This window comes from Rattus rattus, chromosome 6 (genome assembly GCF_011064425.1).
Source record: "Rattus rattus isolate New Zealand chromosome 6, Rrattus_CSIRO_v1, whole genome shotgun sequence".
Taxonomy (NCBI): domain Eukaryota; kingdom Metazoa; phylum Chordata; class Mammalia; order Rodentia; family Muridae; genus Rattus; species Rattus rattus.
This window is the reverse complement of record NC_046159.1, coordinates 13,634,653-13,660,001: the sequence shown is the minus strand read 5'-3', so window position 1 is coordinate 13,660,001 and position 25,349 is coordinate 13,634,653. Positions and strand designations below refer to the sequence as shown.

The window sequence follows — 25,349 nt, the reverse complement described above, 5'->3', positions numbered from 1 at the left end:
AAGGTGGGTAGCATGGAGGGAGAAATGCTGTTAATTCCAGTTCTAGTTAGTTCTGTGATGACAAAGGATGCTGACGATGGAACCAAAAGCAAGAGGGGGGTTGAAAAATGAGTCACATACTAAATGGATGAACATATAAATAAGTGTATACTAAATTGTGAGTTAGAGGAATAAGTAATGTTTTAGTAAGGGAGTAGGCCATACAAGAAAAGACACTTTTAAGTTTAAATAAAAGTAAAGCAAAATAATTTAACAATTTAAAGAAAAATAAAGCAAAAAGACAAATCAGATAAACTAAAGGCATGTAATATATCACATGTAAGCTGTGAACATTGTATATTAGTGTGTCTCTCACACACAGACGCTCACATGCATCTATGCACATGTGCTCACTATAGAAACGTATACGCACGCACACAAAAAGCACCATAAAATTCCCTTGAGGAACGGTTTCTTTTTCTCATACACTTCTGAGCATTCCTGGTGAACGAAGAGTCATGAATGAAGAGAAACTGGCCCCAGAGTCAAGACAATATCTTCTCACCAGGACCCCCACCCATGTCAGAAAGCATTGCACATTGGTCTGAAAACACATCCACTTCTATAACTTTATCCTGGAAGTGGAAATGGAAAACCACACTTTCTAAATATTAAAGTCAGGAAGTAGAACACGTGCGGCAAACAGAAGACTGCGGAATGCGCTGAGCCCTAGCTTTCCCAGACACTATAAGACACAGCCCTTCTAGTCTCTGGGCATCATGGTTGTAGCATTTCCAGGGGACGAATCGCTCATGGAAACTGGTGTGCTTCAGGCTGACCTACATGGTCCTATACATGTAGAACAGCTTTTGTACCGCTTAGCTAGGAAAAATGGAAGCCAGCAGGTTACCTCCCTTCCTCTCTCTAATACCAGGTGGGTAGGGAGGACTACGATTGGAATGGGAGCAACCTACTCATCTGTACCACACAGGAGGCAATCGCACATTAAATAGCACTCCTCTTCAAGATACAATGTGAACAATCCTCCGGCTCAGTCCTAGGAGCACACTGCGTGTGTAGAGAAACAAAGGAGAGCCCACAACCGCACACCACTGGGAAAAGGAGCTGTAAAGCTCTAGCATCCGAGTGTGGGTACACAGGGGCAGCCCTCTAATAACACAGCACACAGGCAGCCCTGAGCTGAGAGGCCACCCAACTGCATCCAACAAGAACTGCTATGTTCTCAGGGAACCTGCTAGCATACCAAGCCCCTCATTTGCAGCCCGGGGCGCCCTTGTGACAACCTTTTACAAATCTGAAGGCAAGTCTGAAGGAGTATTAATTCGGTAGGGAATCTGGCTTCTGTGCTCATGTCCCAAATTGAAGAAAATACACAAAAGAGCTGTTGATTCTAAACATTTAGAAAATTACCAGCTTCACGAGAACTTTGAGTATGGCTCAGGACGGGATAGAAAAAGATGGAAGGTTTTAAATGGGTCTCTTACCTTCTTGTCACTCAGGCCAGAAACCTGGTCCACATACTCCTCTTGGATCATGAAGGCTGCTAAGTTGGCAGTGTAGCTGGCCAGGAAAATGACAGCAAAGAAGGCCCACACTGACACCATGATCTTGGAGGTGGTCCCCTTTGGGTTCTGCACAGGTACGGAGTTGTTAAACACCAGACCCCAGAGTAACCAAATTGCTTTGCCGATGGTGAAAGATGGGCCGCCTGGCTCTGGAGTGATACAAAAGATGGAGAAAGAAGGCTAAGCTTGAGTCACTGGATCTGCTTTGATCTACAAGTACCCAGAGCTGAAAACTTCCTGGCAAGAGTAAGAAACCCCTCCACCGAGCCATTCATATGACAGCTTTACAATTCCAGATCCTGTGTCTCCTATGGGAGCTGGAGAAGGCGGGAGTGTTTCTTAGAAGTAATCCTAGAGCCCTGGTGTGTGGGGAGGTCTTTTGCCAACTAAAACTCTTCCTGCCTTTGTATATGAGACCATCAAGATCATGTAACAATGGTCAACTATCCTAATATGTTCACATTGACCTGCATTCTTAAAATTTACCATTGTATCTAACTTCCAGGACATCAGCAAGAGTGGTGTAAGCCCTTTTCTACAACTGTCATAGCCCTCCATGTGCCAGTGTTGGATTACTGAATATACTTATGGCTAAGTTTTCTTTATCTTCTAGCCTCTAGCAGCCAATGTCTTTAAAATGACATGGATACCTCTAGTCCCTCCAGTGCCAACCCTCCCCAAATGGCCTGCTGCAGCACTGGCTTCTGGACAAGGAAGCTCAGGGAAGAGAACACGGACTCTTAGCCTGACCATATACATATAGAACAAAAACGTAGCTCTTCTTGATAGATGTCCCTCCATCAAATCTTAGGACTTCTGCCTTTACATGATTGGAAACTTGTCTGTTGTCCTTGATTGGGGAAGGAGAGACTTCATGTACTCTTTGGATCTCTGTGCACACTTCGACTGGAGAAATATCTGCTTACAGAGTTTTCCAACATAGTCACAAAGGTCTTAGGATTCTTGCTGGGATCTTGACAACCTGTGCTCAGCCAATTACATCATAAGGGTCTGTGCATGTTGAACTTACTGAACTGTGTGCAAACATCTGTGCATGTGGACTCAATGTCATGTAACAGATGTGTACGTAGAGAGTTGATAACAAAGCAAAGTTTTGCAAACTGAGATGCTCTAAGGAGACTTGATATTTAGAGTGGAACAGTGCTGAATTCCTCTGTAAGAGGAGCTTTGAAACGGGAGTAATCATAAACTCTTGTACGGTATTTGTAAATCTGAATTTTTATATTCTGACTTTTTCTCAGGGTAGAGGGAAATCTGCACCACCTTCAGCTCTTAACACTTACGGGAGCCTCAGATGGTTCCTCTCAGGGATCAGACAGATCTCTGCTTCAGGCTGAGATGGTTGACCCATGCCCATGGCACCGCTAGCCTAGATGGCAGTATCCAAACTAGGAAGGTCAGGACCTCAAAGTACATCTGAATGCCCCAGAGGATTCAGGGGAGCTACTCAGCATCAGGTGGGACCTTCACCACAGGGGGAGCTGGCAGTGAGCAGAGCTTGCAGTGTGGAGAGTGAAGTGTCTTGGAGGTAGTGGGGGGAGGGAGAAGTGGTAAGTCATAAGTGGTAAGTCATGGCCACACCATATTGTGGAGACATGTAAAACTCCACCTTAGAAAACACACTAAAATATAAGCACTTGGAAGTCCATTGATGAAGAAATAGCTCTCAGTTTGGACTGTGAATCCCACCAAAGCATGAATAGCATACTGACTGAACACTGTTGCCTGGCAACCACCCTAAATTAACAGATACAAAGCGAATCTGGTCATCCTAATAAGACCAGGGTAATATAACCACTGTTTTAAACACTCAGTGTCTAAGTCTCATTCCAGGTTTAGCAAATCAGTATTCTAGGTTCAATCACCTTTGCCTCTTAAGTGCCCCATATACAATTCTTATTAGTTTCTACAATTAAGAATCCGTCCTCTTGGAGGTACATTCCAGAATAACTAGAATTCTAGAAGACAATTTAAAATTGGTATATTTCTTAATCCTGGGACTTTATGATGTTCTAAAGTAACTTCATATTCACCAGGTTCTCATGACTCCTTTAGAAGCCTGACAAACTTTTCAAAAATATTAAAAGTGCTTCAAATACGTGTTCAGTGTGTCCATGCTGATGCCTTCTGCCCAGCGAAGGAGACCATCCTATCGTAGCTACAAGTGAGAAATGCTCTTCTCTGTCCATTTTATCTCAAGCATGATACTTTTATGCTCCTTAGGAGGGGAAGGGGTTAGGCCAAAGACACATGTTGTGGAGACCCAGTAGTAACTCTTCAACTGTCGGAAACTCTAATGACTTCGATAATCTTCCTCAGGCATTCTAAATTTTCTTATTCTTACTGTGTGTGCAGAGTCTGCCTTTCCCCTCACATTTCTTCCCCCAAATTGCCTACAACTTGTGGCTTACAAACCAGTGCCCATGCATGCTAACCTTCGCTATTACCAATCTTTCTCCTTAATGATCCAGAGGGCAGAATCAGGCTTGGATCTAATATGCGACAATGGGAACAAAGAGAACCTAGTGCATATTTTAACTGCACATTTCTAAAACATTGCTATGCTGACAATCGGGGATGCTTATGGTCTCCATCCTCACAGAAAGTTGGGAGGACAGACGTAACAAACAGTAGGTGTAATGGTTCTGAGTTGTCCAATAAGGGGGAAAGGTGGAATGCAGGAGTTCCCACTTACCTCTGCCATCGGCTAGGCACCTGTTGTAACCCACAGGGCTGAAGTATTCAAAGACAAAGACAGCCACCGCAGAAACAATGAGCAGCATCACGAACATCATCACCCACACGTCAGCGCTGAATGGCTCTGAGAAGGAAAGCAAAATGGCGCTCAGGGTCAAAATGGAGAACAAACGACTCATTGTCTCCATAGTCATCTAATGATGAAAACACCCATCTTAAGATGAGCAAGGCACAAGTGTGTCGTGTGCCCTGGGAGAGCCAGGGTTGAGTCAGGAAGACATAAGAGACACTCAAGCAGCCCATTCTCCACTTGGGTATGTAAAGATCTTTTTATTTCAAATGCATAAAGACCCCATAATACTTCTGAATCCTGTGGGTTTACAGGGGCAGTTTCTGCTACTCTTGGAACCATACCTAGATCTTCCAATGTGACTGCAAAGAGTAGATATTTTACAAGGAAATGATGGTAAACCAACTGGCTTCGTGTCCTCATCAACAGGACCATACCATGAAAACCAAAACAAAACAAAAAACAAACAACTCAAAAGTCTTCTGCAGTGTTTGTGAGTCTTGTGGACAAATTCTTGTAGACAAGAGAACAAGAGCGCTCTGCGCGTATTTCCTTCAGCCTCTTTCACCATTAAACCTATTCTAGCTGAGTTACATCTCTCTGGCTTAGAAGCGCTCACATGCTCAACGTTATATTCCAAAAGCCATCTCTCTGACACCCTAGACACAAAAGAATGATCATAATTCTGTCCCATGACACAGTGCCCTTCCATTGTGTCCCAAAAATAGTTCTGGCCTTTTTAGCTATCATTTCACATTGTAAACTCATAATAAGTGAATTAACATGCTGTTCCCCCCACTTCCACATCATTAATAAAGATGAAGTTGAGAGGGGGAAATTGATGAAAATTAGAAAATATATTTCCCACTCAGAAACCTACTTTATTTTTGAACTCCCAAAGGTACTATAAAAGCCCAGGTCACTTAATCAATTTAAAAATACCCTTAACAAAGTCTCAGAGCACAACATACCAATGGTTAAACACAAAGCCTTTCAGAGGCAGGAGTGGCTCAAGTCTACGTGATACATCTGAGCCTACTTCGTCGGGTGTGGGGAAACCTCCCCTACCCTTAACTCTAATTGATGAAAAGCCTACTCTGGTCCCATGTTTCTTGATTGGCTAAGGATTGGATGAAAGCTTCACATTTGTCATCCCCCTCCCATACCCCCCACCCCCACCTCATCTAGCTTAGGGCAACTTTCTGCAAACAAATGTACCAAACATCATTATTGATGTTTACAATTCATAACGGACTTCATACACCATTATTTATAATCCTTTCAATGGGCCTTGCATTAAGGGATGACTATATTTATTTTGCTGAGGAGAAAACTAAGTACAAGGGGTCAAGTGTCTTTCATATGAAGAAAATGGAAGTCAGATTACGAATTGAGGGTATCTTGAAACCTTGCCTAGTGATTCCCACAACAGGATGTTGCATATTTCTCTCTGTCCATCACAGTGGCTCCGGGCTGTGGTGTGGACTAGAACATGGGCTATGATGACTACCATACCTGAGCTTCATTACAGAACTCCTGGAAAATGCTTAATTTACTCAAAATTCCAAGGCCTAACAATGAATCTAGTAGCACCACCAATAATTTCATATAAGCAAAGCATGCACCCATGGCAGGTAGTCTGCAAGCCTGGCATCTGTTACTCTTATAATCATGAACTTCTCTTTCCCCAGACACTCATGGGAAGAAGATATTCTGCTTGACATTCCCATAATCCCAGGTCTGCCTAGCTCTACCGATAGAATTGAAATTAGAACCTACTTTATGTCTTGTAACATTTCTGTCCTCCTTATAAAGGAAGCTTGCAAATAAGTTATACCCAGAAGCTACAAAAATGAACACTTCAGTGTGTACCATCTAGTAACGTTTCGTGTAAAATTAGAAAGGCCAGGATTTGGTTCATCATGAATAAGGAGACTGGCTAAGGAACTTAAATTACTTAGGGTAAAGTTCCATAGAATCTATACTTCCACTTAGGGGTACATTAAGTGAATTAATTCCTAAAGTCCAGAGTTGAAAATGAAGGCTAGTCATTGTGTCGTCTAATATTCCCATTTAAAAACATGTCCATCCCCTCCTTCCCCACAAAGTGATGATGACAGTCTAAAGACTTATAGCTTGTTTATGACCAGACCAGGCTTCCTGTCTCCTAACCCAATATTCTGGTTTCAAGGTGACAGTTTATTTTCCAACCCCTAGATCCATAGCCCCTGCAAAAAAAAAAAAAAAAAAAAAAAAAAAAAAAAAAAAGGACAAAAATAGTGGGTATGAGCTCACAAAAGACCTCATCTAATTGAAGTCGTGGTCTCATTGCACCCAGTCTTAAATCATATCTAATTCTTTTTACATTTGGGTGACGCTAGAAAGCAGGGAAATCATGAATAGTATTGGGAGGAGACAGTGAAAAAGGAGGGGACGAGGAAGCAGTAGATGTGATCTGGCCAGCAAAATTTCAGAAAATTTATGTGAAAACAAAAAAATAATGTTGATGCATGTATGTGTGTGTTAGTCCTATGCTCAATTCTTGAAGATTATCAAAAAATAAATAGGTCTTTTGATGATGCGGTAGTTTGAATGAGTATGGTCACCAGAGACTCATGTATTTGCCTCTTTAGTGCCAGTCAATAAACTATTTGAAAGGATTAGGAGGTTTGGCTTTGTTGAGGAGGCGTGGCCTTGTTGGAGGAAGTGTATCACTAGAGGTGGGCTTTGAGATTTCAAAAGCCCACACCAAGTCTCTCTCTCTCTCTCTCTCTCTCTCTCTCTCTCTCTCTCTCTCTCTCTCTCTCTCTCTCTCTCTCTCCTGCCTATGGATCAGGGTGTAACGCTCTCAAATACCACTCTAGCACCATGCCTGTCTGTTTCCTGTCATGATGACAAAGTATCAACTCTTTGAATTTGTAAGCAAGTCCTCAACTAAAGGTCTTCTTTTATATGAGTTGCCTCAGTCATCGTGTCTCTCTACAGTAATTAAATAGTAACTAAGACAGAAGCTATTTAAACTTAGAAATTATTGCAGCAGAAAGAAGACTCAGAGGTCACCCAATTGAGAACCCTATTTGTCATATACTGTGGATGAGAAAAATGAAGTTCCCGGATGGAGTAAATTTGTTCAATGTCACTGAGAATGAGAAGGGAACTAAGTGGCTTCTGATGACCATTTTCGCAGCACTTTCTTGTATGACATCATACCGCAATGATTCCTGGGTGCTCTTAATGTTTTTGTGAGTTTAAGAATAACCAATTACTCCCAAGTGAAGTAAATGTTCAACAAACCACTTCCGGCAACTGTTTCTCATTCTGCCCACTTGTTCTTGAGTCTATTTCCTATCACCAGTAAACACATGATTTACCTAAGAAGGCAGAAGGTGACACAGTCCCATTGCTGCGAGATACCATGACACTGATGCCAGTTTCTATGAAGGGCACAGAGAAATCAACCACCTCTGACCGTTCTTCATTGATAGTTAGTGATCCCACTGCCATGTAGGCCCTCTTCATGACCACCTGGAGAGAAAGACACAGTGCTCCAATTAGAACGTTCTGGAAGGCAGGTCCATCACAGGCGAAATTCCCATGGCCCAGCAATAACCTGGGCACCATCCTTTAGACTACCATTTACCTCTTGTTGGGTCTGTTGTTGGCCTGGAACTCATCAATTTGGCCAGCAGACCCCAGGGAGTCTCCCTTGTACTGGGATTATAAGCACATATCATTCTGCTTGAATTTTTATTTGGGTTCTGGAGCTCAAGCTTAGGCCCTCATGATTATGAGACAGCACATTACTACGTGAGCTATCTCTCCATATCTCTACTTACTAGTTTACGTTTTGTTAAATGCAAAAGATAAATCCTTAACAATATTTAAGCAAATCGTAAGTGCACAGTGGAGATGACTTTGCCGCGACCTTTGCTTCCTGATACTGACCTCACCGATCATGCCATTCCAGGTCCCATTAATCTTCTTCCCGTGCTTGCCATTGGTCACCAGGTAAAGGTCATAGGTGAACTTCACAGACTTAGAAATTTTCTTAAGGATGTCAATACAGAACCCCTTGCAGCATTTTTTGATGTAGCCTGGTTCCTCATCTGTTTTATTCCTACCCAGTTAAAGAAACAAATAAACAAAGTGAGAGAAGGGAAAAATCACTTTTTTCATTAAGACTCCAACCTCAGTAGAATTAATTCCAGACGGAGGGAAAAGAACAGACCTAGAACTGTGGTGTTTTTAATTATCTTGGTATCCCAAACCATATTACAGCACGATTCTCAGTGTTCCTTTGAAGTATAACATAGACGAGGGAAAGATATGTATCCTACTTGCTTAGCTTAGTAACTTTTACCACTGACTTCAGGGTTTTAATCAAAACCTGAATTGAGATACAAAATGTCGACCAGATCCTGAGACATTCTACACTCTCCCTTTGAGATGTTTCCCTTCCCCTCCTCATCAAAGAGTATTGTTACCCCAACTTTTGACAGCATAAATCTAGTAGAATTTATTATTTCCAAATACCGGTCTAATTCTCAAAATACTAGCTTAGAGGAAACCCATTCCCACGCCCAAAGAAAGTCAACACTCAGTAAATGTGAGGTCTCAGTCATCGAGGCTGGGCATGTTCAAAGGAACCTTAACACAGCATTCACTCCATCCATTCAGGGGTTTCGATGGAGCCGCACAACTGATAAAGCTCCCATTGATTCTATAACCCAACGGCAGCCTAACTTCAGGTCCGCAAACAGCATATCCGACTCTCTCCACGGCCACCTAGACCCATCCATCCAGGGAGGCGTCATACTCAGAGATGATGCGCTTCTGGCACGGGACTGTATTCCTCATGCAGGTTCCACTGAGAGGGTCCACGCTTTCCACAATGACAAAGGGCGCCTCCTCCAAGGTGACAATGCTCAGATGGTCATCCTCTTGCTCCTCAGTCTCAGGACACATCCGAGGCCACACATAATACTTCATCTGCAGGGACTTGTCCTTCCATTTCCCTACCTGTGCAGAGAGAACAGAGGACTCAGGAGCCATAAGCCACAGATAGCCCGCTAGCCTCGCCCAGTCCTCTCCGAGTTGTCTGAGAAGCCGTTGAGCAAGGGTGAAAACAATTCCAGCACAGAACACAATGGAGAGAATACTTTCTAGAACATAGGCTGAAAATAAAATGACTGTTCACCTACCACAGCTGCTCTCGACCTTCCTAATGTTGCAACCTTTTAATTCAGTTTCTCGTGTTGTGGTGATCCCTCAAACCACAAAATCATTTTCACTGTTACACCATAGCTATAATTTTGCTCCTGTTATGAATTGGAATGTAAATATCTGTTTTCTGATTGTCTCAGGGAGACCCCTATGAAAGGTTCTTTCAACTCCCAAAGGGTCATGAACCACAGGTTCAGAACAGCTGCTCTCTACTCAGTATTGAATGAGGACCTGTAGTGGACTGGGCATCCTCCTCACCTCATAGTTCCTGCACCCACCAAGAGCTGTTCAATTCTTGACTTTCCTGGGTCACATGGCTATGGGGTTTGTTTGTTTTGCTTAAGTATAACAAGAAACATAATCCCGAGATCACAACGAATTATTAGGAAAGAGAAAAGAATGGCCACGGCAAATGAGATAGCTGGAAGTCCTCTGAGCTGTAAGGGAAGTTCTCTGGGGAACTGTTGGGGGGCCTAGGAATGTCTGACTTGAAACAAGGTAACATTTATATGAATGGATACAGACCCTGTTTGCTTGGAGAAGAGAGTGTGGTTGGTTGGGCTAGTGACAAATGCATGTGTCAACCCAGAGTTAATTGTACCTGATGGACTAAGAAGACACTCCGGTATGAAACCATTAGGTGTCTCTGTGAGAAGCCACTTGGGAACACAACCACTCCACCGCTCATCACTAGGAAACACTGTCACCGTGACTCTAACTGGAAAGGTGTGCCTTCTCTGAATCACGTGCGGCAGACCTCTGTCAGTCAGCGGGAGAAACGTGTGTGTTCAGCTGCCTTGTGGCAGAGGCCTGCATCCCTGATTTTATGTAGAAATCATCCATCTTTGTTACTAGGTTCTTACTGTACAGATGAACCTATAGGGGAAAGGAATCATTTTAATTTTCAATAACTGAGCATCTTCGGTTGTCTCAAGGAGAGAAGGCATGAGCCAAGCCAACGGTTTCTTCCGTGTAGTTAGGGTGACAGTTAGGTGTAGTTAGGGCAGTGCCAGGCCTATGAAACGATTTGGTTTGTGTAACTCCGGGAATCGGTGGGGAGCAGTATGCGCACAGATTAACTTGACTTTCAAGCTGTCAGACATGAATTTCTATACCAATGCCAACCCAGGCTCCCCCTCATCTGAGTTCTCGCTTCTGTCTGCATTTAAGTGTGGTTAGTTCCCCCTCTAGCTTGTCTTACAAGGCTGATCACTTTACTCACATAGCCAAGCTAGGCCCCCCATGGCCACCGCCTGTTTATTACATCTTCATAACATGGGCATTGATTTTTGTGTCCTGGACTATTTTGTTTGGCACTTGCTCAGTTTTCCTCTGGCATTAACTCTGGGGCCAGCTCATTTGTTTTCATCCTCTAAGCTATTTTCCTTCCAGGCCTCAGAATGAAGTGTTGAAACCAATGTTTTCTTTCCTTTATGTGTATAGATGTGCCATGACCTCTGATGGGATTATGACCTAATAATCCACCATAACTTGAAAATGTAAGATTAAAATGTATTGCACGCTCTTGACCTCCAGAGCATCACAGCTCTGGAGAAACGCAGTATTACACAGAGTGTGCGTTGTTTGCCTGTGTGATCTTGTAGCTCTCGTGGCTCATGAGAGATGTGGTTCACTGCTACTGTGTAACAGTGTAAGAGGATATCCTACCACATGTCAGCAGTCACCAAATATACTTACAGAGAGAGAGAGAGAGAGAGAGAGAGAGAGAGAGAGAGAGAGAGAGAGAGGCAGGGAGAGAGAGGCAGGGAGAGAGAGGCAGGGAGAGAGAGAGGGGGGGGGAGAGAAAGAGGAAAATGGCTCGGCATATAGGCGAAGTGCATGTCAGCCCTTCCCTAAATGCCTGGTGTAGTGTCATATCTGTGTCCTTTGTATGCTGGGGAAAAACTCAAAAGGAGAATCATAAAGACTCGTTGGTCACCAGCCTAGCTGAATGATTGGTGAGCCCCAGGTCTGAGAGGTCATGTCTCAAAGTAGAGGGTGGATGTCACCTGAAGAACAACATCCAAGGTTGACCTCTGACATTATTGCTCAGCCCCCAAACACACACACACACACACACACACATACACACACACATACACACACACACACACACACCTGAACACATAGAGAATATCAGTAAAATAAGATGAAATATGCCTTCCATTGGGTGCGAATCCCTTTCATGTCATCACAAAGCTGAAAAACCAGAAGTCGAGCTGTCTTAAAGTAGAGATTGTTTGCTCTTCAATAAACTCTTGATCTTGAATAAACTATTGATCTTGATTTTGTTGCAAATGCACCCCTGGAGGGCCATTGAATCAGATCTTTTCCCAAGCAAGCATGTCTATTCCAGGAGCCAAAGCAATATTTATTATTCTATGCATATTTGATTATGAGGGAAAGGTTGAAAAGCCTTAAAGTGCATCTATCTATCTATCTATCTATCTATCTATCTATCTATCTATCTATCTCAAGTTCTATCATCTTTCCCCAATAAGTTCTTTTGGCAATTGTAAATGCAATTTTCTTATAAATGCAATTGTATTTTTCTGTCTTCATTGCAATCAGCCTATACCAGAGAAGTCTAGCAGGTCCCGTGACTCCCGCACGACTTCTGGGCTCACGTGATGTTCCCAGAGTGTCTGTTGTAGACACTGCTTTCGGGTATCTTTCTTATTGAACGCTATGGGTTTGATCAGTTATTGAATGCTTCCAACACAAACATGAAGATATGGGCTCAGATACCTGGCACACATCTGTAATCCCAGCTCTGGAGAAGGAGAAAGAGGTGGACTCTCCAGAGCTCACTGACCAGAGAGCCTAGCCTAATTTGAGAGCTCCAGATGCAGTGAAAAATCCTGTCTCAAATAATGTGGAGAGCACATAAGAAAAGTATTCACTGTCAACTTATGTCCTCCATACATACACATGCACATGTGTGCACATTAACACAAACATATACCATATATATATATATACACACAGACACACACACACACACACACACCTTAAGACCTTGCCATACAATGTCCATTCAAAAATTTCAACAACTTCTCCCTCTCCTTAGCATTGTGCCCAAATGTCTCACCTACATGTTACAGACCTGTGTGTGAATCTAGCCTACCTCAGTGGAATTAACTTCTGTCCATGGGTCATGAGACTCAGAAAAGAGAGTCATTTGATTTAAGGATGCTCAACACAGGTCAGCCAAGAACAGCCTGTAAGAAAACGTCATCATTTTCCTTGCTAACGGACTCAATGTATCTGTGAGAGGAGATGCTGTGGAGAGAGCTTTTTGGCAAAGTTTCCCCTGACATTCTTGTGAACAGGATGAACTACAACATGGATTACTGCATGCTTTGACAGACTGAGAAGGTGTTTTAAAAATCTATATCCAAAAAGAAAAGAAAGGATTGTTTAATGAATCAATGCCAGAGCAGAGAGAGGTCTTTAGTGACATGTCAGGAGACTCTGTTCTTAGAAGTGACCTATATAGTGTTTTAAAGAACAAAACTGAAATCCTGTTCAAGAAATTGCAGACAATAATAACCCAGTGAGGACAGGTGATGTCACATAAATTGCTGGATCGAGTTTGAAGAGATGCAAATTAATTGGAATGATGGATTGAACCAAATGGAATAAAATGCAATGGTATTTATTCTCAGACTCTAGCATTCCTTTTTTCCCCCCTAAAGCAACTGTTCTGAAAAGAATATATTTCAATCAATGGCAGTCAATAAAAGCTATTGTAATAACAGATGGTGTATTTATAGATGTACAGTGTCTAGCACATGGGGCGAAGGGGAGGCATAGATAATCGTTCTCTGCTCTGTGTTCACAATACCCCAGCAGGGAAACTCAGTCCTGATCCTGTAATTCTATGATCTCCTGACTTTCATTAAATATGCCATTCTCATTTGCCCAACAATAAAGTGTTCATGGAGTTCTCACACACCTTTCCCCAGACTAACTGGATCACACCTATGTTGTGTGTCATTTGGTTCAACAAAAATTACACACCAGTGTGTGGCAGGCACTGGGTTTAATCCTGGTAGACAATGGGACCACATGGTGTTTATTGGGGGTGGGAAGGTGTCAGGCTCTGAACTTGTCTAATAATCTCATTTGTCATCACAGCTAACCTGTGGGATACACTCCCCATTGATAGCTCCCTCTACAAAAGGAGCTGCCGACTTCTAAGATATCAGGGAGGATAAGTGAGAGCTGCGAGCACCGTTAGCTCACTGAGCTCCTGCTGCAAATGCTCTCCCAACTCATTGACACTGAAATAGTAAGACTGAGGCACAACCTCCAAGGACAGTACAGAGCAGGCCAACTTGATGGACGGCATCAAGTGAAGTCTTGGCTGCTGCCACCACGGGCAATGTTAATACTGTGGCATTCAGAGTAGAAGTGATCATTTTGAGGAAAGTCACAGAAAAGTTTCACAGAGGCCTGCCCTCCCATTTTAAAGCCAAACCTTAAAAAAGAAATCGTAGCCCCCAAAGTGGAGAGTTTTCCATCCCCTGGACTAGTTTTATTCCCTTCTTCCTAAAGTCCTAAGGATCACTACCGCCAAAACTCTATCGCTCTCAAGAGGCACCTTGACAGCACTCGTCTCTTTCCCTGTGGAAACTGCTCAGTGGCATTGGTGGCTTGGACTGAGTATGGCCACCGTGACATTGTTAAATCCTACAGATCAGCGCTGCCTTGGCTCACCCTGCCCTTGTTGTTGGCATTTGCCAGTTCTTCTCTGCACAGAACAACCAGCCACTCTATCTTGTGCTATTTCCTTCCTTCTTTAATGGCTTCAATTGTTTTGGACGCTTTGCCAGTATCTTGTCCTCCTAAGCTAAGTTCCAAGTGTGTCTCCGAAGGATTCCAGTGAGCAGAAGCAAATTTCTAAAACTCTCGGGGCCTTGCTTCCCATATCCAGAAAGTGGGAGACTTGATTTCTGTGTCTCACACATAGTTTTATGATCCCACGACGACCCACTCTGCATGGAGGCTTTCCCAGTATTGCTTGCAGATAATGGTCATAGAGGAGGTCTTCCTATTAGTCACCTTCTCCAACAAGGGCAATATATGAGTTTTTGGTACAAAGGACTCTCCTGTCTTAACCACGGTTAATTTTTTCCACCATGTTTCCCCAAGGTCCAAATTGATGGAGGACTGAAAGAAGAAACTTTCAATACATATCAACTCCTATAGAGGATGTACTGGATGGATACCTTAAATTTGTGATTTTCTGTGCCGGGAAACAAAGCCAGGGTTTATGTTCATTTTCAGTAATTTGCTCTACCAATATGCTACACCCTCAACTCCACCTCACATCCTTATAGAGCAAGATGCATTATTTTAAATGATAAACACTTAAGATTAAAAATCAAGAGATGGATTTAGGTAGAAAACCTGGGGTAGGTTTCAAGTAGTTGTTTCTGCAGCAGGAGAGACTTACGAAAATGCCCCAAATGGAAATGGTTGGAAGAGAAAGGAAGGGAGTAATCAGAGAAGCTTGCCTCCAGAGAGCAGTTTTGAGGGCTTGTCTGGGAGCCTGGGAAGATGAGTGCGCAGGCCTGGGAATGTGGTAAGAAATGGGGCAAACTGGAGCTGTCAGAGAGAAAATCCGAAGCAGAAAACTGAAGCAAGTATTTATAGTCAGGATTAAAGTATGATCAGGAAAAACTAGAATCTTGAAAAGCACCTATGAGAACGTTTGTAAAGCACTTGGAATTCCTTGGCAGTAAACACTAAACAAACATTATTACCTCAAGCTTCTTTAATAGCGACATCTGTCTATAAAAAAAATCAGTTATCTCCCATAATCACGGTTTAAAAGATCTCCTGAGAACTCAAAGAATCTTTCTTAATCGAGGAAACAAAACAAACAGAGCCCTCAAAAACAACAACAACAACAAAAAAGTCAAAACAATAACAAAACAAATCTCTCGCTTGGTTTTCTGAGGGAAAGACAGGAACTATTTCTTCAGGGTTCTTGGTTTCGCTCCCTTGGTACCAGCTGGGTCAAACTCTAGGGCATACTGCAGCCGTGGCTCCTGACGTTCCCATGGTGGGAATTCTAGGGGAACCAGCCTGCGATGACTTGGGACTTCAAAGCCTTCCTTTTGTCAACATACCAACAGCTATGTTCCATGACAGCCCATGAAACACACATCACTGTGCATCCTGGTAAGGCCACATACGAGGGGACATCGCTGGGCGCATGGACCTCTCTGAAGGCCATGATTCTGTCCATCCCTCCTGCATGAAGCACATACATGCATAGCAAGCAGTATGTACTACAGCGTCACTGAGGAAGGGACAGGGGACAGGCAGCCTTGTTCGCAGGGCTTTCCTAACACGGATAAGCAAAGGATGTCAGTCTCCTCCAGTCACCTCTCTTGTTGCCATACAAAGTCATTTTAAAGAAGATTTTTGGGACAAAAGTGCTTATTAGAAGCTCTTTAGGTGTCAAAGGTTATTTTTCAAAAAAAAAAAATCAAAGCATTCCTGCTTCTCGCTTGAAATGACATCTGAATCCCACAGGAAACACTTATTTTAAGCCTCTGACTATGACTGACTTTTTAAATGAGGAACTTAAAGCTACGGGTTATCTCTTCGAGCAAGCTTGAGAGATGGGAGAGACTCTGCAAGGCGGCTGAACTCTGGATTTCCCTCCTTCCCAAAGATGTGACAGGTTCAGCCTTGTCCCCTGGCTCCACCGTGTAGCCCTGAGGCATGCCTGAGACCTTAACAGGGACCTCTGAACAGAGGGCCCTCCTATTTATCCATACACCCCCCCAGCAATACATCTTAATTCTAAGATTTTTAAGGTTTGACAGTACAATAGTACTTTATTTTCTTCAGTATTTTTCTGTATGCTGTCCTAGTAACCTGTCCCTTGTAACAAATGAACATTAATATAGATAACTAATTCCTACATCCGTCCATCCAAAATAATACTTCCGTTAATTATTCAAATACATCTACCTATGCACAAATAATGGATATCCGTGGGCATGTGCCTGCACATGTATGTGTGTGTGTTTCCCAAATCAGACCCCATGCACACATTCATCTACTGCTTGCTTTTCCTTCCAACTTAATACACTGCAGGGCTAGCTCTTTGTATATGCCTATCTGTGTATGCATATGCCTATCTGTGCGCATGTGTGTGATACATGTATGTGTTAATGTGTGTGCATGTGTGTTTGAATGTGGACATCAGACGTTGATGTTAGATAGCTTTTTCTGTTACTCTCCATTGTCTTCTTTGAGACACCACCTGTCGCTGGGTCCCAGGGCTCCCTGATTAGACTGATTTGGCTATGCAGTAAGCTGCAAGGATCTGTGCAAACCCGCCTCCCCAGGGTGGGATTACAAATGTGTAGGGGCCGCACTGGTCTTTTTATTAGGGTGCTGAAGACCGGAACTTGGGTTTCATGCTTCTGTGGCAAATATTTTACTGACTCCCTAGTCCTTCAGTTCTTAATAAAATAGCAGTGCAGTAGCCTAAATATTAATGTGCCCTGATTTATTTTACCATATCTCTGTGGATAAGTATTTAGGATATTTAAAACACACACACACACACACACACACACACACACACACACACACACTTGGTATTTTTAAAGCACCTATTCCCAGCAGTGAAAAAGCACAGCTATTTTCTTTCTTTCTTTCTTCCGTTCTTTCTTTCTTTCTTTCTTTCTTTCTTTCTTTCTTTCTTTCTTTCTTTCTTTCTTTCTTAATATTCTGGTTGTTTCAAGAACACAGACGTTTGCAGCAATCAGCACTGTCATGGCGGAGGCTGAAAGCGTCCCCATCGCTCAGTTGGCACCAACACCAACTTTTGCTCACTCTGAAATGCCTGCCACTCTGAGGAATGGTATCTGGCTGCTGGAATTTTCTTCTCGTTGACTCACAGCGAGCACCACTGCTTCCCCTCACCAGTTAGACTTTAGATTAGCCTCTTTACCCTCTGGTCACATCCTTTCCCCATTTCCCACTGAGCTCTTTGTCTCCCTTATCTACACCTGGGAAGCAGCTCCTGGTACATTCTGACAAGCGGCTCTTTATCGTTCAGACATTCTGGAAATGCTTCATTGGGTTTTGGGGGGCTTCTTCCTATGCCTCAAAATTTCATTTTTCTTCTCCTCTTTCTCCCTCTCCCTCACCTTCTCCTCTCTTCCTTTCCTTCTTTCTTTTGTCCCACTGTGTAGCAAGCACAGGGGTTCCTGAAACTACCAGTGTTCCTGCCGGGGCCTCTTAAGTGCTAGGACGACAGGTATAGCCCATTGGACCTGCCTCTAGAAATGTGTCTGATACAGTAGAGTCTCCCTCTGTCTCCCCTCCTCTCCTCTCTCTCTCTCTCCTCTCCCTCTCCTCTCCTCTCCTCTCCTCTCCTCTCCTCTCCCTCTCCTCTCCTCTCCTCTCCTCTCCTCCTCCTCCTCTTCCTCTTCCTCCTCCTCTCCTCCTCCTTCCTCTCTCTCTCTCTCTCTCTCTCTCTCTCTCTCTCTCTCTCTCTCTCTCTCTCTCTCCTCTCTCTCTCTCTCTCCCCTTCTCCCTTCTCCCTTTCAAGTCTACCTCCATGCCTTTGCACACAGATTTTTTTTAAACCCTGTATATATCAGGGGTGCAGATCTGCTGTTTGCTATTACACAGGACTTCGTCTTCTAAGTCCCTTTTCCAGCATGGTAGCTACATACTTCCATGTTTCCAGAACGTTCTACCCTGTTCTCTGTCCTCCAACATGACCACTTGTATGATCATTTATTCCAGAAAAAGAAAAGGGGATCAGGGTAGCTGTTGTTATTTTTGTCTTTCTCAGAGGGTTTTGTGAGTCAACCCTGTCTCGGGCTCTCTGTTAAAATATGAGCTCTATTCTGCTATGCAAACTCAAGTTTCTGGGTGTGTCTGTCAGTGCTTCCAAGGTGGGACGGCTCTAACACTTCCTTTCTCTCATCTCTTGTCCTGCCCGGTACTGCCTACTGTCAGTCAGTTACTGACTGATGGAATAGCATATCGGACCCTCCACCAGGTCTCCTTTAGACTGCATCCCGTTATCCTTGCACAAAAGGTGGGGCTCACAGACATCCTTCCCTCCTCTCTTTGGCCTTCCCGATGAGAACCTTTTTATTTAAACCCAGCCTAGGCAGACCCAGTTGCAGGAGAGCTGTTGTAAGCACAGCAGCCTGATCTACTGCAGTGAGCATCTAACAAGGCCACGGGCACAGCTTGACGCTCCTTCTCTCCGTCATTTGCATACCCAGTCACGTCTAGGTTTAGGAATGTAGACTTTGAAAAATGTGTTTGAGAATAATTTCCATATTTATATTTAATCCATGACTGCCTTTGGCCCGTTACTGCTTTGTCGTTTACTAAGCTGAGGCCTGGTGGCTCTGGGCTCAAATGGCAGAGGAAGGAGGAAGGTGTCCTGGGTCACTCCTGCCCAGACCTCAGTTGCCATCTCTGGCCTCAGATGCCACCCCTGGCTGATGCTGACTTCTCAGATGAGCTCCAGGCCCCGCAGATGCGTGCATCTACTGCTGCTGTGGGCCCACCAGCCAGGCTCCATGTGAACCCTGCTGTCTGCTGCTCCTTCCAATACATTTCCTCTGGAATTCTGGAAGGTACGAGCAGGTATCGCTAACAAAAGTTGTTGATTCCTTGGGCGCCAGGCAGCAGTTATGGTCATTGTAGATAACACCAGCCATAGAGCTGTTATGATATTGGGATAATCACCGCTGTGCTGGTTCCTGCTCAGTGCCACACTCCCTTGGAGTCACATCAGTTTAAGGTCACTGATTCCATGAAAGACAGCCAGTTACTCACAATCTAGACCGACAAACTTGCTGTTCACTGAGGTACTTATAAGTGTGTGTGATATGCTGAGCACATTCATCTTTACACACGGGCAGGTGTGCACAGGTCCACGTTTACATGTGTAGGCGCACATGTGCATGGGCCAATGTTTGCTATTGTTCTGGGCCACTCTCCATCTTGTACACACAGACAGAGTCTCTTGCTGAATAGTGAGAGCTCACTGTGTTGGCTTATCTGGCCAATCAGTTTGCTCTGGGATCCCTTGGTTCTGCCTCACTCAAACAGGGATTGCAGGCAGACACCACACTCGTCTACCTGGCTTTTCTGTGAACTCTAAGGACTGAGTGAATGCTAAGGATTGAAACTCGAGTCTTTTCATTTTGCATGTCAAACTAACTGCTTCTTGCAGCCCTGAGACCAAGACTCTTTTCATTGGTCAGTTTGACTCTGGAGACCTGTATGTTTTTCAACATGCCGTTGTTCCCTGAGAACATTCCTGACTTTTATAGTCCTTTAGAACCAACAAGTGAGAAACCAGAAGAGTTTCTTTTAATCCCACTGAACACCCCCCACACACACATACACTCAAGCCTTGATGGTTTTGTGAAAGGGTTGTGTGTTGCAAGTGACAACAGAAGTTCATGGTGGGGTCGTGCAGACAGAATGGTGGCAGGTGGTAGTGTACTGACCTGCTATGTGACCCTTGGTGAGTGCTTCAACTCTGTGCCTAACTCATTAGTTTTTGCAAGTATTTGATGTTTTCTTCCTCAGTCTCCAACTTTTCCTAATTATTGTTATTAAAAAAAATTACGACCCTCTAAATTCATCTAACTGCTTCCCAGGAAAATAAATGTTGTTTCCAAGTAGCAAGGAAGAAACAAGCTAACACACCAAGGTTATAGCTCTGTTTCAAAATGCCAAGGTAAACTCCACACAATCCTTTTGGTTTTAATCCACATCCTTATTCAAGCAAATAAAAGTAGACTCACAGGACAGAATTGTCACTACCTTTTTGGCTTTGAATCCAGAGAAACCATTGGCTCCATGTTATTGCCACATAATCCCCTTCCCAGGAGAAAACAGGTATCTTACAAAAGGCTTTAATCCCTTTATTTACACTGCTTTCTGTAAATAGTTTGTTCAACAGGCTCCGTGAGGCAGAGGGACTCAACTCATCTCTCTTTCCGGGTCCAAGGGCTCTTGAACTCCCACGCTTCACTTCACCATCTTGGGAGAGCCGGTCTTCAGAGTGTCCTTCTGGGAACTAGAGGAGCTAAGGAAAGCACTGACTACTGCCTTCTCCACTGCTGTGCTGTCTTCCAAGGCCTCCTAAGCCGTCCTGTGGGACATACAGGATGCTCTGAGGGACCTCTCAACCTATGCACTCACTTTCTGGGCTTCGGTTCCCTACTGTAGATTGCTACCGTGGGGCTCGTAGGTATTCTTCAAGGCTGCTGCTGCTGACTGATAGACATGTGATGGGAGAGCCTTCGGGTGCTGGTTTAGGAGCTAGGCTATAGGCTTCAGTCGTGGCACTATTTGTCATTGGATCTCCTTGTCGTCACCCTCTACCTTTATCTTCAGGTGACAGCTGGAAGGGAGAGTAAAGGTGTGCGGTAGCAGGACACTGAACTTGGACTTACTTCTGGGTGTGAGTACCACCTTGGCAAGGTGATCCCTCACGCTTATGTCTATGTGCATGAATGGGACAGATGTAAGCACGTCTGTATGAAGTTATTCCCGCACTCCACTTCATCCCGCCTAGTTGTGTTAGGTAAGAGCAGAGGCTGTGAAGTTACAATGGCCTCGTTGGAATCCTGCTTCTGTCATCACTGACTAAGTGTGGCTCTGAGGAAATCACCTACAGTTTCATATCCTGTGTTGTGGCTAACTATCATTTGCCTGCCAACAAGCCAGCCCTCAACTCTCTCCTGTAACTCATTCTCTCTGCCAGTTCTTTTTCTTTTATCCAGGGTCTTCTTTCTTTTGGAGCTGCTCTTTTGTCAATGCCAGCCACAGGACCTCCTGAAAGTCCTTATGTTACCACATATCTGAGCAAACCCTGGACCCAGTTACAAAGGAGTGGTTGAGAGGTGGGGCACCTGACTGGGTAGGTGGAATCTTCTGAATTTGGGGCTTTAGAAATAAGAAGAGTGCTCTCTAGGTTACTTTGTAGCATATGTTGCAGAAGCCCCAAGCAGCCATTTTCCATTCACTATGGAGAACCCATCCACCTACTCTATAGAGAGAAAGAAGGACAATGCCAATGGCCACAAAACAACAAATGCAGATGACAGAAAAGAACAAGATAAATGACAGAATTGAAGCATTCTCTGTACTCTCTTTTCTGTTGATACTATCTAACATCCTTATGATTCCGTAGCAAGTTGAGGATACATCCCATTCCTGGCCCTGGACTTTTGAGGCAGTGGCTTAGAAGTCTACAGATGAGCCAACCTCACTCATCAAATCACATGGCATTTCTTGACCCACAGACCAACCCTGCTGCCAGGTCTAGCTGCTTGCAGTCTTTCCATATTCCTTTCTATTCTCCATTTTGTATTCCTTCCATGAATATTTCCCTGGGTCCAAAACCTCCTGATCAGAAGGTTCCTACATGACCTTGTGCTGGTTACTTTTCACTGTCGGGTTAGCACAGTCTAAGGGGGCTGGGAAGAGAGAATCTCATTGAAGCTTCGCTTGGATCAGATTGGCCTGGCTGGTCATGGCTATGAGGAACTGTTTCGATTATCGATTGATGTAGGAAGGCCTAGTCCACTGTGAATATTATAACTCCTTGGGCAGATGGTCCTGGGCTGTATAAAAGTACCAGCAAGGGCTAAGCCAGTAAGCAGCATTTTCCCATTGTTTCTGCCCTAGAACCTTGCTTTGGGTTCCTGCCCTGAGTTCCCCCAGCCATGGATTGTGGCCTGGAAGGTGCTCTGTTCATGCTTTTGTCATGACCACAGACAAGCAAACTAGCACCGACCCCTGCCTCGGGCCTTCTGAGCCAAGGAGTTGGCAAGAAGAACAGGGCTTAGGCAGGCGGACACCAAAGCCTTTGCTTTCTGCTTTTCCTCTCTGCCACGTCAACTCTCAGGTAGGCCCTCAGAGTCCAGGGAACAGCATAAAATGTATAGTAATGATGCCCCCAGCTCATCTGTCCTGTTCTCTGTCATAGCTAGGATGTACCTGGACCTGTTGCAGCACTGGATGCCTCGGGCATCTGAAACAACAGGAGGGTGAATGGCTCCAACAAGAAACAGTACTGCCAGGCAGAAGGCCTTAAGTTCCCCCTGAAGACCTCATAGAGGTGATTTTCCTGTGTTTCAAAGGACGCTGGCTTCCACCTTGCTCTGCCTTTGGCTTCCTGATCTATCTCATTACACCCTCCTTCACAGCTCTCCTCCAACTTTCAAATGCTTTCAGTATCTCAAAAGAAAACATTACTTAAAAATATGCAGAGTCCTGTCCATTGATCTCAGACACATTAGACCAGCAGAACTTTCAAGTATGTCTCCAGATGCTAATGCAAAGTGAGGCAAATTGTCTCACATTTAATAAGCTGACCCAAACCAGCAAAATCAGCTTCTCGGGCAAATTTTTCAGAGCTAGAAAAATCTAGCTAGGCCTGAGCAGGACCTCCTGGATAGATGAGTCTGCAGAGAACTGTTGTTATCATTGCAGGGCGCTCATGCGCAAGTGTCAAACAGAAAGGAATGGAGCCGAGACATGTTGCATAAGTATAATGACAATTTTCCAGAGCACGCATCTGAATGTAAACTCTGATGGTTATGAATGTGCTTTCCGGGGCAACGGAGTGACTTCATTTCAGATGCAATCATAGAGGAAATCTAAGGCACAAGGGTGTGAAGATATGTGAAAACCAGAGAGCCCGACACATGGCAAAGACTCATGGCATTACTGAGGGACTAATGAAGGTCAAATGGAAGAGGCCAAAGATGTTAAGGATCGCTGCAAGACCACAGATACAGCAGGGAAGGGAGAGGGGAGTGAAAGCTCTATGTCCAGGAAGGTAGTTACTCGTCCACTCAGTTACCTGGCTGATTCAGGGAACAGTTTGCACACAGCACACTGACAGTATCAGCATCATTCAAAGGGATGGTAAGATGGCTTAATGGATGCAAGCATCCACGTGGGAGATGGAGAGAACTCTCTTCTGACTTATAAACGTGCTCAATGGCACAAGCCACCCCTTAAGCCTTCCCCATGCATAAACATCTGGAACAAATGAATAAGCAAAGGGCAAATGTAAAATGAAGTTCAAACTCCACCACCTCCCTTGTCAATGTAGGGGTTAAAGGTACTTATTAATTATGTACAAAATTGTTCTTCCCAGATATTCTAGACAATGCTAGGCCAAACCAGGACATCCAGCACTCTGCCAACCCTAGACTGATATGCGTCTCCCAGCCTCGGAAGACAGAAATAGTGGAGAAGGATCCCACCGCCCTGGATCCATTCTCTCACACTCTCCTTCCGGCCTGGTTTTCTATGTGACATCTGCTTTCCCCCTCTCTGACCCTGTCTTCCTCTGGTTCATTCACCATCCAGTTCCCAAGGTGATCTTTCTAAAATACAGACCTTTCCCATCCATATGCTTCCCCCAGGGCACCAATGCCCAGACATTCGTTTTCTTCCAATCACAGTGGAAAAGTAGACATTTTTCTTACCTTTGTACCTTTCTCCCACACCCCCTCCCACCCATCTTCCTAGTCTCCTCATTCCTGTCTTTGTTTCTCTTCCACAAGCCCCTTCAATATCCATGGCCTTCTCACATCATTTGATAGCAATACTCTCTGCTTTCACTGACCCTAATGTCTTCATACAAGCTGCACTCTTTCACCCTGATCCCTTAGTGTCCCAATGATGATCGCTCTGTTCTTAGTATTCAGCTTAGGCAATACCCACAGTCACACAGAAGCCTTTGCTTACCACAGCCCTGAGTTGGATTTGAGCTTGAGATCTCCTTCTTTGGCATTTCCAGAACTCCCGTGTTTATCTCAATCACCAAACTAGCCAAAGAACATCACTCTGCTGGTTTCCTTCAGAAGGGATGTTGGAAAGACCACATTTTATTTCTTTATATCCCTAATGCCTGACATAGGGAGGGAAGAATCCCTCAATGGGCACTGAATAAATATTAGCTAAACAAGCAAGTGAACATCATTTCCAAAAAGAATCTTTTCCCGGATGCTTTTGTATACGCTTTGTCACATTGACTTTGGATTTGGCTTTGTGACTTGCTTTGCTAACAGGATACCAAAAATGTATGGCATGTGTGGAGATTTGCTGAGCAATGGTGAACTAGGACTTGTTCTCACGGAACATTGCTACCAGGGCTAAGCACTCAGTAAGCCTCTTTGAGGATGAGCAAACAGCAGAAGGGGCTGGATCCCTTCCGAGATCCAGTGTTAACATCAGAAACAACAGTGAGGCCATTTTGGTTATTCAGGTTTTGTTAACTGTCAGGTGATGAGCTGGATGTATGGGGCCCTGTGAGACTGTTGCAGGGACCACACAGCTCAACCCAACCCAAACCAACCACCCATTTAAAGGAGGAAGAATGGGAAAACAGTGGTCAAGTAGTAGAAATTGATTAAAATGTATCATGGAAATTGATAAAATATATCACGGAAATTTATTAAAATATATCATGTAGGGGAAAGCTTTAATATACATACCAGGCAGAACCAGCACGTGGAAAGAGGCTGGGGAGATAGCTCATTCATCAAAAGGCTGGCCTTGCAAACATAAGAGCCAGAGTCCCATGCCCGGAACCTACTTTTAAAGGCAGGGCAGAGTGACACACACTTGGAATGCCAGAGCTGTGAAGGTGGCGACAAGTAGATCCCCAGAGATTACTGGCCAGACAGTTTAGCGTACCAGTGAGAGACCCCATCACAATAACAGGTGAGTCG

General features: G+C 44.1%; 1 protein-coding gene across 3 annotated transcripts in view; it reads right to left on the bottom strand.

Annotated features, from left to right (window-relative positions):
- Grin2b (glutamate ionotropic receptor NMDA type subunit 2B) overlaps positions 1 to 25,349 on the bottom strand; it is a 503,512-nt gene that overhangs the window by 111,077 nt on the left and 367,086 nt on the right. For all 3 annotated transcript variants that reach the window (XM_032905525.1, XM_032905523.1, XM_032905524.1), the window contains exons 5-9: positions 9,170 to 9,372; positions 8,299 to 8,470; positions 7,725 to 7,878; positions 4,282 to 4,407; positions 1,485 to 1,714 (exon numbers count right to left, since the gene is read on the bottom strand). In XM_032905525.1, coding sequence (XP_032761416.1) covers positions 1,485 to 1,714; positions 4,282 to 4,407; positions 7,725 to 7,878; positions 8,299 to 8,470; positions 9,170 to 9,372 — 885 coding nt within the window. The remainder of the gene's footprint in view (positions 1 to 1,484; positions 1,715 to 4,281; positions 4,408 to 7,724; positions 7,879 to 8,298; positions 8,471 to 9,169; positions 9,373 to 25,349) is intronic.